The following is an 8,562-nucleotide window of genomic DNA, read 5'->3' on the forward strand; positions in this document are numbered from 1 at the left end:
TGGAGGTGCCCCTGCTCTGGTGGGGGGTGGCACTGGGGGAGCTCCAGAGGGCCCTTCCAGCCCTCACCAGTCTGGGATGCTGTGAAGGGTGGTGCAGAGTACCGCTCCACCTTCTAAAGAAGGGCTTTGGGGAAGAAAATGGTGATATATAGCATTTTAACCTTGCCAAAAGACATTGGACTTGGCTTTTGGAGTGGAAAAGTGAAAATACGATAGCCTAAATAAATAGTATTTGTTCTCTTGTGCAGGGTAAGGGCAGCACGGGACGTTGGGGGGCTGGGGGTGTTTATTCTTGTTATTTTTTATTCACGCTTCCTTGAGTTGATTCTGGGAATTGTACTGACTGTGGTTATGTTTCTGGAAATGTGCAGGTTGGCCAGATGCAGTGGGGCATGGAGTGAACAGAAAGAGGTTAAATTGATGGATGACCAACAAGAGCAGGATTGTGCCTCAGAAGACCAAGAAACTATCCTGATTAATGGGGTGAAAGAAAATGGTAAGGAACTTAATTACAGTACATGAGGGAGCGGCGACAACTCGCAAGCCAACTTATTTTCCTAATTCCTCCCATGTATTTAATTTTAGCGGTTTGCAGGTATCTCTGCGGTGTGGAGCAGTAGGGTGAATGTATATTTTCTGCCCAGATGTCACTCCAGCTATGAATCTACACCTTTTTAGGTCTTAACGAGTACTGCTTTTGCCCATGCATATGCATGGTTGGAAATGTTTATGTGCACATGCAGTTAGAATTATGGATTTCAGTGTGGTTTCTTAGGGAAAAAAAAGCCATAGAAGACTATGTAGCCCCTCCATCTGTTGGAAATCTTTCCCTCTCTTTACAGTTACTCATGAACCTACTAGGCAATCTCAGCAAAATGTGACTGAAGGATGCTTAGTGCCTACAAACTGGGGAAAAATTAGAGGTTGGGTAGAGGAAACAAACGCGGATTAGCACCCATGGAAAGGGAAGGTCGGATTTGTGAGCTTGTTATTGACTTTTCTGCATGGCCCATCAGCCAGTAGGTGGGATTCCCTGGCCAGTAACACTGCTTCTGTGCACGCACTGGTGCTGCTGGCCACAGGCGTGCTCCTGGGAGCCACGACGTCATTCGGGCTTCCACCGACATCGGTGGGGAAGGATCAGCCCCTTCCAGCAGCCTGCCCAAAATACCTGCCTTTGTCTGTATCTATTTAATCGATTCCACACTTGCTTTCAAAAGCAATAACTGAACAGGAGTAACAGCGCTCTGCTGCCTGAAAACCCGATTGAAATAAATACTCTTCTGAGCATTTTCTCAAGTCATTTGGACTTCAGTTGCTAGCCACAGTGCCAGTCCAGCGTTGGGGCAGAACTTGACATTTTCATTCTTCACCACATTTTTATGTTTAATTTCATGGCTTTGTACATTTTCCATTGGCCTACAAATCTTGACAGAGAGAGAGAGAGATTTATTTAATATGAATTTGACCCTATTAGATATCAAGGACATCTTGTATGTTCAAAACAAGGTGCGTAGAGGCAAATGTTGTTCTTGTTCATTACCGAAAACCTGGAGTGACTCCAGCCACGCAGGTGCCCGTAAGGACCCGGCAACATGTGCTGGTGGCAGGTGAAGCGTACGCTTGCTCCTTCGATGTAATTTTGGAGGTATCCGTCTTTGTCAGCCCATCTCCTTCATGACCACACGTGGTAACGCCGCAGCTGATGACAGCTGCTGGAGCTGCAAGGAGATTTTCTAGCTGTGGTCCCCTTGTCTAACCGAACAGGCAGTAAAATCAGTGCTTACCTGCTCAGTGAAGACGGGTAATTTCTAGAATCTGATACCACTCCCATGAAATTCAATTAAACAGAGCTTAAAAAGCACTTTAATTAAACATTGTTGTGTAGGAGTTGCTGCTGAATCCGAAGCGGTGAGCCAGCAAGTAGCTCTGATGCCACCACCTCCCCGTTGGTGGCGCTGGGGATGGGGCTGATGCTTTTTGCCTCCTCTCGCCCTAACTGTGCATGGGTGCTGGCTGCAGAGAACCCAGTTAGGTGCCCAGTTAGGGACTGGCCTCCCTTTGGAGCTGGTTCACAGCAGGATGCTTCGATATTTTTCTGCTCAGGCTGCCCACGTGCTTTTGGGTGGCTGTTGAGTTAAACCGGGAAAGGCGGTGGTGCTTCTCCAGCGTTTTCTTTTTTAACTGTAGCCTTTTGGAGTATTGTTTACTTTAGAGCATCGACTGAACGTGCACCTGATTTTAGGATGATACGAGCTCTAGAAAATCAAGTTTTGGCATTTGTATTTCACAGTTAAGTTCGGTTACACAAGTATAAACCTAAAGAAACACCCAGAGAGAGTTTATTTTGTATAATGGCATCTCTGTGTATTGAATGCAGCATTTGAGATTGAATTTCGGCTTTCTGCCTCCCCCTTTTTTGAGTCTTACAGCGTTCACAGACATTCTTCTTTTATCCTCTAATTTTCCATGCTTCCTGTCAGCTCCAAGCTGATTTTTATTTTATTTTGCTTCTGAAGTGGAACTGCACTGGTTAATTTGTTTTGGTGCTTAAGGAAAAAGATACCACCTCTGCATTTCTCATCTAAAAACTGGTGGGAGGGACTCAAAAACCAGCTTGCTTTTTTTTTTTTTTATTTGCTTTTTTTTTTTTTTTTTCCTTTTTTTTAACCCTTTTTGAGGGAAGGGAAGCAGCACAGATTTCAAGCAAGTCAGTCTGGTCTTTTCCAAGCCACGGATGTGAAGATGTTTACAGGCATCGCATTGCACTTCTGGTTTGATTTGTATAGTCTTTGGAAAGTTGTTTAAAGCCCGTAGAGCGCCGCACAGCTCCGACTGCACCTTGATTCTACTGGCTGAAGACTTTACCGACGGCTCCATCCCTAAGGCACCCATAGCACAAAACGGCTGGGAGCTTTTGGGATGAGATCAGGGGGATTTTGACCTCCTCTCAGTTTTCCCTGATGGCAGCCCTCCATCGCATCCCGCTCCTTTTCCTATTGCCCACCTGCAGGTGGGAGCCCTGCTCTGCTCGGCAGTACCGGCGCGGCGCGTATCACATCGTGCCGGTGGTACGTGTGCCGACGAGAGCCTTCCCTTGTGCCGGTTGGCACAGGGGCAGGAGAAGGTTTGCTTTTCCATCGGTTTTAAATAAAAGCACTTGTCGCGGAGGGTCGCAGCAACCGTGTAGGTGCCAGATCCCTTCGGATGCCCCATTTCTTGCGCCAGCCTGGTGCTCCAGCTGCGTTTTAAAGTGCTTGTCCCTGCTCAGAAAGCCTGCGCTGCTTCCCCTCTCGTCCCCCCCTCCCCAGCCTTCAGCGGAGCCACCGAAAAGGTAAGATGTGAGCTGCTACAAAAGCACCGGGCTCAGCTCTGAGTCGGCAGAGGTTTCCAGCTGGTGCGAATGCTCACATTGGTGTGTTTTTTTTTTTTTTAATGCAGAGATATCAGAGGGTGTTCATGGATGAAAAGACACCGTATTTAAATTTCAAGGGTCATATCGGCCGTTGAGGCAGAAGTCAGATAAAAGTATATTCGTAACTTTATTCTGCCATAAAAGAGTGTGATGAGGTAAAAATAAAAAACCCTTAGGTTAAGAAAAAAAATCCTTACATTCTTAAAAAGGCATTTTTAGAGATTAGGGAAGAATGGCAAACCCCACAATAATTCTAACAATAATTGCTTTAAACTCTGTGTTACCTTCTGCTTTCCCTTGGCGTGGACAGTGACAAAAAGACTACTGGGCTTTTAAAAATAGCCGTAACTTTCTGACTCTGGAGCGGTAATGACGTTCAGGTATGTTTAAGCTGCAGAGACCACAGGGGGGATGCTTTGTTCCTTTAAGAATCTTATTTTTCCATTAATTTTTTTCAATGTTAATGGGAACATTTTTATTAGGCTTGTTTTGTTTTTTAATAACCTTGTCAGATTTGAAAGGCAGTATCCAGGTAACGGTATGTATATGAGGAGGAGAGAACGGATGGTTTTGGTTTTTCAAACGTACTCTTGTACCTCTTCCAGCTGGCTGCAGGGGGGAGAGTGTTTACCTCTCCCTTCCTTGCACATCGCCACGTTAATTAGAACCAGAAGGGAAGGAGCACGCTCCCGCGGGAAGGGCGTCCGCCGCTTCCCAAAGGCGCGGTTGGGAAAAGTCGCCGCCGGACCCTGGGGAGAAGGGGAGCGGGGCGGCGAGCCCCGGCACAACTGCAAGGGTTGTAAACCCTCTCTCTTTTCCCTTTCTTCTCTCCCTCCCTTTTCCTTACCTCCCTCCCAGAATCGCACGCCCTGGACGGCGATGAGAGGCCTTGCACCGCCGCCGAGGCTGCGGTCACGTTCTCAGCCTTGACGACAGCTCAGAAGGAAAACCACGCGTGCCACCGGGCGCTGCCTCCCCTGACTTCGAAGAAGCCCTGCTTGCTGAGCCCCCCGTCGCCTCTGAGGCTCACGGATGTACCCGAGCACGCCTCGGATGACTCCTCCGCCCACGCCATCTCCCTCACGTCCTGCGTGACGAAGGGCATGAGCTCCTGGTCGCTGCCGGGCGACTGCGAGAAGGCTCCCTTCACCATGATGGAGCCCGGAGGCATGTCGGCGCTGACGGGTGACTGCTTGATGCAGCCGAGCCGGACCTGTCTGGGCTGCTTTATTGAATCAAAGGACGGCATTGATGCAGAGCCGGGAATAAGCTTGAAAGTGGGGGATATAAATAGGGATTATGACACCTGTTCGGTCTCTGATATAGGGATTCACTGCATGAGCACAGGAGAAACCATGAGATATGGGGATCAACTGCTTTCAGACCAGCTTTTAAGCTTCCCTATGCATAAATCGAGGGCAGCGGACAAAAGGGATGCAGAAAAATCTGACAGTGATTCAGAGGACCCCACTCAGAAAAATTATTACGAGGGATTACTATTAGACAAATGCAATGGTGAGGAACCTTTACTAACAAATCCCAACCAGGAATGGGGCTATTTTGAATCTTTCATTAGTGAAAGTAAAATTGAGCTGCTTGACCTCTGCTCCAAAAATGAGCTTTCTGTAAATCTGTTTTCCGAGGAAGACGTGGATAATTACATGTTCGATGACGACGATTCCACCTTGGGAAGCGATGTCTGCTCCCTAAAGATTAGATACGAATCCTTCCAGGACAACGTGCGGGAGAAGACCACCACCCTACAAGAGGACGCCCAGTTCAACTTCTTCCCCAGCGTGTTCAGCAACTGCACCAAAAGGGACAGCAGGAGCGCCCTGAAAAGGGGGCCTGGCGGTGCCACCGACCCTTCTCAATTCAAATCTGAGGAAGGCATCATCTGGGGGGAGGAGGAGGAGGACGGCGAGGAAGAGGACGGCGAGGAGGAGGAGAAAGCTGCCTTAAATAAATCTTGCAACAGCACGGAGATGGTGCAGTATGTGGGCTCCAAGAGGAGCCACTTCTTGGACTCGGTGAACTCCACGGAGGACTCCGGGGAGTTCAGCGACGACAGCACTTGCACAGAGTCCTCCTACGACGTGCTGCGGGATATCAAGGACTGCAGCCGGTACCTGTCCCGGGACCACTCCAGCTCCTTCATTCAGCAGAACTACGGGTTGCGGGCGAAGAGGAAAGTGCGATACAGCGACGACTACCTGTACGACGTGGACTCCATCGAGAACGAGAAGATCCTGGACAAGAAGGAGTGGCTCCCGGACGGGCCCAAGGAAGAGGACGATGACGAGTGGTGCCCCAAGAAACGGCGAAAAGTCTCTCGCAAGGAGCCCCCCGTGATCATCAAGTACATCATCATTAACAGGTTTAAAGGGGAGAAGCATATGCTGGTGAAGCTCAGCAAAGTGGATGCCAACGAGACAACTGTTACCCTAAACGAGGAGCTGCTCAGCAAATACGAAAAGCTGGCCCCTCTGAAGGGCTTCTGGCAAGAGAGGCAGCAGAGCCGGCTGGATTTGCTCAGATCGTCTCTCTACCACAAGCAGAATTTCTATCTTAACGGCTCAGATGCTTCGTTCCTCCCTCACCCACGGAAGCGAAAATGCAAGCTAGCAAACAGGCACCGGATTCAAAGAATTAAAGCCATCGAGCAATCAGTGAACAAGCTGGGCTCTTGCTCCTCTGATCACAAGCAGCCTTGCAGCAGCAAAGAGGACGCGGGCCTGAAAGGGCTGCCGGCGTTAGCCATCGCCACCCCCAGCTGTGCCAACGGATTACACGTAAATGACATCACGGGCATCGCCGCCGTGAAATGCAAATCGCAGGAGCGGGAGCACAAGGGGACGGAGAGGAAAGTGCTCCGCAGAATCAAATTCAAAAGTGAAGCCAGGTTGAAGTGCAAGAAGATCAAAGCTGCTACCAGCACGGCGGAGGGCTCCCCGGCGCTGGAAAACCAGGACTCTGCAGTACGCCTGAAGGACGAAAACGTTCCTTGTGCTTCAGACAGCTCCCATCTCCCGGAGTGCCACGAGGATAAGGTTGCTAAAAATTCTCCTTTCCTACCATCCACCTCCTCTTCAGACAAGCCTCTGCCATCTGCTAATATCACCACCAATGTACCCCTGATTCCCGGAGGGTATCTGCAGACGTTGTTAGATGCTTCTGATTTGTCGAGCAACACCGGTATCTCATACTTTGCCCAGCATCCCTCCGAGCAGCAGCAGCACCCGCTCCCCAGCATCGTCCCAGCAGAAAAGCCCTTCCCGGCCCTGCAGCCGGCGCAGAGCTGCGTGCTCTCCCCTCCCTCCGAGTCGGAGCTGCAGCAGTCGCCCGGCCACTTGGAGATGGAGCAGAGCAGCTTCGGAAGCGTTCAAGAGGGAAGTCTCTTTCTGGCTACGGCGGGCGCAGACGGCCTCCCCGCCTCCGGATACACTCAAGTCAATCTGAATAGCAGCAAATTGCTATACCAAAAAAATTACATGCCGGATAGCCAACAAGTGCAGTCTGATGATTCTTATCAGTCATGTCATTTTAATAATGGAGAGGGGCGCTTTCATTTCCAACGAGGTACACTAAGTACAGATGATGGCAGGCTCATTAGTTTTGATTCAGTGGGTTCATTGTCAGTTAGTTCTAGCAATTACAGTTCTTTAAGTTTAAAGTCTTGTGAAAAGGACGGCGAGGATGATATTAATGATGATTTCTTGGCCCACTGCAGTCCCAAGCTAGTGATCCAGCAGAGCATAGATGAAATCACCCCTTTGAAGGAGTCCACGGACCTTTTAGACATTTCCAACTTCACGCCTGATAAGTTCCGCCAGTCGTCGCTTTCAGAGATGTCCCCTCCGGACACTCCCAACCTGTCCCCGCAGATAGCTGGCTCCGACGCCAAGCCTCTGGGCACCCTGAAGGGCTTTCAGGAGAGTCCCCAGGCTGCCCTCAACAGCTCCGAGAAGGTCAAGTGGAACTGCGGGGTCCTGCAGACCGAGGATCAGGCAGATAATGGGTTTGCTTTAAATAATCACCAGTTCCAGTTCCATATGTTCAACGATGAAGATTCTGTCAGCCTTCTCGAAAAGAGTCCATGCTTGTCAACATTTAATGAGCCATCTGGTCAAATTAGCACCAATAGCAAAGTGTCAAAATCGAAGAGGAAAAGTTCAACCAGCAAGAATGTGGGTACAAACCAAAGCTCTTCCCAGAAAGCCACCCGGAAAAAATCGCCCAAAACCAACAAAGGAACCGATAAGCCGCAAGGGAAAAACTCCAGGCAGGCACCCAAATCCGCCCGGAAAGGGAAAAACGCGGTGGGAGTCAACGGCGAGAAGGCTCCGGCTGTCGGCGGCAGGGTGGTCAACCAGCTGAGCACCGTGGCCACCGCCACCAAGGGCCTTGCCGAGGGCGCTCAGCATTGCAGCCCGGCCGGGGTGAAACTGGGCAAGCACAACGGGCTCTCCGGAGAGTGGGCGCTGGGAAAAGAGGGGGGCGCAGGCTGGTCGGAAGCCAGCCTGGCCAACGCCACCAGCCTCCTGGACGACGATCAGAGGGAGTTTGAGGAACCTTCCAACATCCTGTCCAACATCGCGTCGGGAATGGCGGACGTCCAGAGGTTTATGATGGCCTCCATCGAGCCCTTGTGGGGACCCGTTGGCCACAACAGCGTCCCAGACATATTCCGGTCGCCGGAGTCCAACAGCCTGAAACTGAAAACTCTTAAAATTTTGGCAGGGACGTCCCAAGAGTCGAAGAAGAAGGCGAACGGCGGCTCGCCGGGGACAGCAAAGAACCACAAGTCGAACAACAAGGGCTCAAGCAAAAACGGCAAAGGCGCAACCGGCGACCCCGGTCGCCCCAACTGCTCGACCGGGTACACCACGGACATTCACGCTCCCTTTTTTGATAAAAACTATAGTAACCTGAGCACTTTAGGCAATAACGGACCTACCCATAAAAAACTCTACCGTCATAAATCCAGTTCGAAATCGCTGAGGGATGAGAACTGTAAAATAAAGCGAACGGACCGCGAACAGCCCCACAAGGACCCCCCCGTGACAGCTGCTTTTGAGAAACTGAGGTAATGCTGCACCAAACTGGCTGGAATGCCCCTTAACCTCCCTCCCACCTGCTAAGCCCGC

General features: G+C 50.4%; 1 protein-coding gene across 1 annotated transcript in view; it reads left to right on the plus strand.

Moving 5' to 3' along the window:
- Window positions 1–420: 420 nt before the first annotated feature.
- The window catches only part of KIAA2022 (KIAA2022 ortholog), a 9,047-nt gene continuing 905 nt past the window's right edge, over window positions 421–8,562 (plus strand). The window contains exons 1-2 of the mRNA XM_009886503.1: window positions 421–496; window positions 4,274–8,501. Coding sequence (XP_009884805.1) covers window positions 421–496; window positions 4,274–8,501 — 4,304 coding nt within the window. The remainder of the gene's footprint in view (window positions 497–4,273; window positions 8,502–8,562) is intronic.

The sequence above is a fragment of the Charadrius vociferus genome, unplaced genomic scaffold, assembly GCF_000708025.1.
Source record: "Charadrius vociferus isolate BGI_N301 unplaced genomic scaffold, ASM70802v2 scaffold506, whole genome shotgun sequence".
NCBI lineage: Eukaryota > Metazoa > Chordata > Aves > Charadriiformes > Charadriidae > Charadrius > Charadrius vociferus.